We start from the raw sequence: 3,256 nt of genomic DNA on the forward strand, positions 1-3,256 counted from the left end.
AGTCATTTTGTCTACCTCATGACTCTTCAGTACACGTAATGAAGTAAAAGAAATTTTTGCAGAGCCATGTAAGTAGAGCAATCGCTAAAATAAATTTATAGTTCTAGTGTTTATGCTGTAAAACATGCAATTATGCAGACTGTAGTAATAAGGTACACTTAGCAATGGAGGCCTTAAGACTATTCATATTGAAGTTTATTTTGAGTAAGATTTAAATGAAGAGTGTACAGTGACTTTATATCCTGTTTGATTGCTGAACGTGTCCTCAGATTGGAAATGGAAGTTGGGAAATTCCAAGCAGTGTATGTTTTTAAGTAAGCCACTGGGAAAATAATAGCATTCTATATAGTCATTTAAAATAAAAGGACAGTTGCTTCTTTAGAGAGTAATGAGGCCCTTATGATTGGAAAAAGGATTTATGTGCTTAGTTAAACATCTTGAGAGCCTAGCACTTTATGCATTAATTCAGGAATTCAGCACACCTTAGTGCTTGTGTTTTTGGATTTTTCAGTTGTTTGTCCAGTCTAATCACGGGGATGAAGAGACAACAAGAATTACGTACTTCACGTTTATTGGAACTCCAGTCCAAGCAACAAATATGAATGACTTCAAACGAGTAAGTCTTTGTTTCTTAGAAGCACTTACAAATGTTTTAAATCTACCCAAAAAAGAGTTGACTAAAATACACTCCGTTGTTGTAATTTTGCAACTTAAGGTAGATCTGGCATCCAAAACAAAACATGCAGCTATATCTTAACAGCTCTTCGGGTCTTGCCTTTGTTTTTGTTCATCAACTGCTTCATTGTCCTTTTTAAGAAGGTAAGAATGTGTACATCAACTACTGAAAACACGAGGAACTGTCGAGTTATGTGTATTATAGACAGTGTTGTTTCTTAACAGCTGTGGGATCTGTACCTTGATTTCAAAACTTGTATGCTGCTGATGCTCAGGAAGCAGGGAAGCAAGTCTCTGTATGAAATAGACTCCTTGTGATTGGCTCGGTAGCTGTTTTGGTGAAGGATTTTATGGATTTTATTCAATAGGCAACACTATGTAAACTCAAGATCCAAAAAATTAATTGATCACAAGGTAAATATTACGTTAAGCACACTTTTTAAACGCTAAACAGAGAATGAAACAACTTGCTATGGTATGACTTCAGGCCAACAAATGCTGAAGGATAAAGCATTCTCATTTCCTTTTTCTTTTTTTGAGAATGTGAAAATGGGTTTGAAAGTATTGAAACTTTTAAAGCTACTTACAGCTTTCCTTCAGAATGTAATATCTATTAAAAATAAACTGCTGTAAGACTTACCCTCTTTACAAAGACAAATAGAGCTGTAACACCACTGCTTCCAAACTGGGCGGCCCATGCAACTATTGACGTTGGAAGACCACAGAATTTATTACACAAGCCACCTGTAACTTCAGAAGGCTAAAAATGCTAACAGTTGCCACGTTATTTACTCAGAATTTTTTATGCTAAAACTTGATCTAACATCTACTTCTAAAATTTAATAAAATGAATAATGATGTTAATTAGTAGAAGTTTGACAAACTTCTGTTGACTTACTGAAATATGAAGCCATTGAAAAAGATGCTCTAATATGCTAAATTTAATGGATACCGATTTTAGAAGTTTCTAAAGGAACACATTTGTTCTACTCAAAACTAGAGATAGGTTAATTCATTTTGAATCTGCTTACATGTTTTTTTGTTGTATACACAATTTTTGCAAGCTCTTAGGATAGCAGGACTGTACCCTGCAGTGAGTTCTGCCGTTACTATTTATCGTCATGTGATTAATCTGCAGTACTTCTCTGTTATTTTGAGGAAGAAAGAGGCCCTCTTATGCTGATAGTTTCAGTATTTGATCTGTCTCAGTTCCATTTCTCTGTACACTCTGTAAATACTCTGCTTTCCGAAAGTTTATTTTCTAAAAGGCACACTCTTTTAAATCTGTTATTTTTTTCCTTTGATAATTTTGACAAAGGTGCCTTTGGCTAAGCAAAGTATAGTTTTTGTGGGATATCATGAGCACTACTGACTAGTGGTGAGCCGTGTGGTATTTCCTACAATGTTTTAAATTGTGAGAACAAAATAGTAAATTGGATGCAGTGCTCACATGGTTCCTTAGTCTGAAGTTGTAACAGCCTTATTCCTGTCAGTGCCAGTTAAGGTAGACTTTTTAAAATGTCTGTGTGTAGTTCAGATTTAAGTACTTAAGGGCAGTCATTAAACAAAGAGACTCTTCTGCACTAGGAGCCACATGGAGAAGACAGGCAGCAACAGATGCAGCTCCAACTCAGAGTTTACATTTCAAGATGAGATAAGTGGTTTGACAGCGAGAACGATTGATCACTGGAACAGGTTCTGCAGGCACATGGTGGAATCCATGGGACAGGGCATCTCAGATGTTCTCAAGGGCTGGAACTGATGATCTCTCAAGGCCCCTTCCAGCCTGAGCTATCATTCTGACTGCACACAAACCCCACGAAGGTATTAAAAAATAGAATGAGTGCCATATGTTTGTTGTTAACAAGGGGATTTTTAAGTCTCTGTTGGTTTTAGATGCAGTGCAGTTGCTTGAAAGCTGCTATACAGCCTGTTAAATATCACACTAGTTACTATTTTGGTTTCACTTGTGAATGTCTTTGCACTATTGAGGAATGTGATTTGTGACATCCATTGGAATGGATAGGGAGGGAAGCACCAGCTTATAAGGCCTATATCTTTCTTAAATGTTAACGCTGGTTAGCACTGCACTGGTAGTATCAGAATGTCAAGAACTGCTCGGAACTACCTCACAGAAGAGCATACACTGCTAGCTTTTGAAGCTGCTAATCCTTTCTCGGTTGAAGTACTCCTTAACTTTATACAAAATAGGAATATTAACTTCTGGAACATGTAGTTTAATATTAGGATGTTAAAATATGTTATCATAGCAAATGAGACGTGCAGTCTGGCAGAGCCACAGTGCACTTAGGAATCTGAACTTCTGTTTCCTCACTTCCACTGGTGGTCCTGTCAGTTATGGAACCTTAATATAGTGTAGATCAACAGGGAAACCTCATGTTTCTTTTTATCTTCTATAGTAGATGAAAAGACCCACCCCACTCCTTACTGCTTTCAGGTGCCTCACTGCCTTAGCTCAGTCCACTTATGCAATGCATATTTCTCTTCTAGTTATGGTAGAAGCAGTATCGAAACATAATTATCAAGAGGGGTGAGTGCTTTTTCCCCTGATTTTTTTTTT

General features: G+C 36.9%; 1 protein-coding gene across 1 annotated transcript in view; it reads left to right on the forward strand.

Annotated features, from left to right (window-relative positions):
- TXNL1 (thioredoxin like 1) overlaps positions 1-3,256 on the forward strand; it is a 15,258-nt gene that overhangs the window by 7,115 nt on the left and 4,887 nt on the right. The window contains 1 exon segment of the mRNA XM_010725125.2: positions 512-616. Within this exon segment, the coding sequence (XP_010723427.1) occupies positions 512-616 (105 nt within the window).

This window comes from Meleagris gallopavo, chromosome Z (genome assembly GCF_000146605.3).
Source record: "Meleagris gallopavo isolate NT-WF06-2002-E0010 breed Aviagen turkey brand Nicholas breeding stock chromosome Z, Turkey_5.1, whole genome shotgun sequence".
Lineage (NCBI taxonomy): Eukaryota > Metazoa > Chordata > Aves > Galliformes > Phasianidae > Meleagris > Meleagris gallopavo.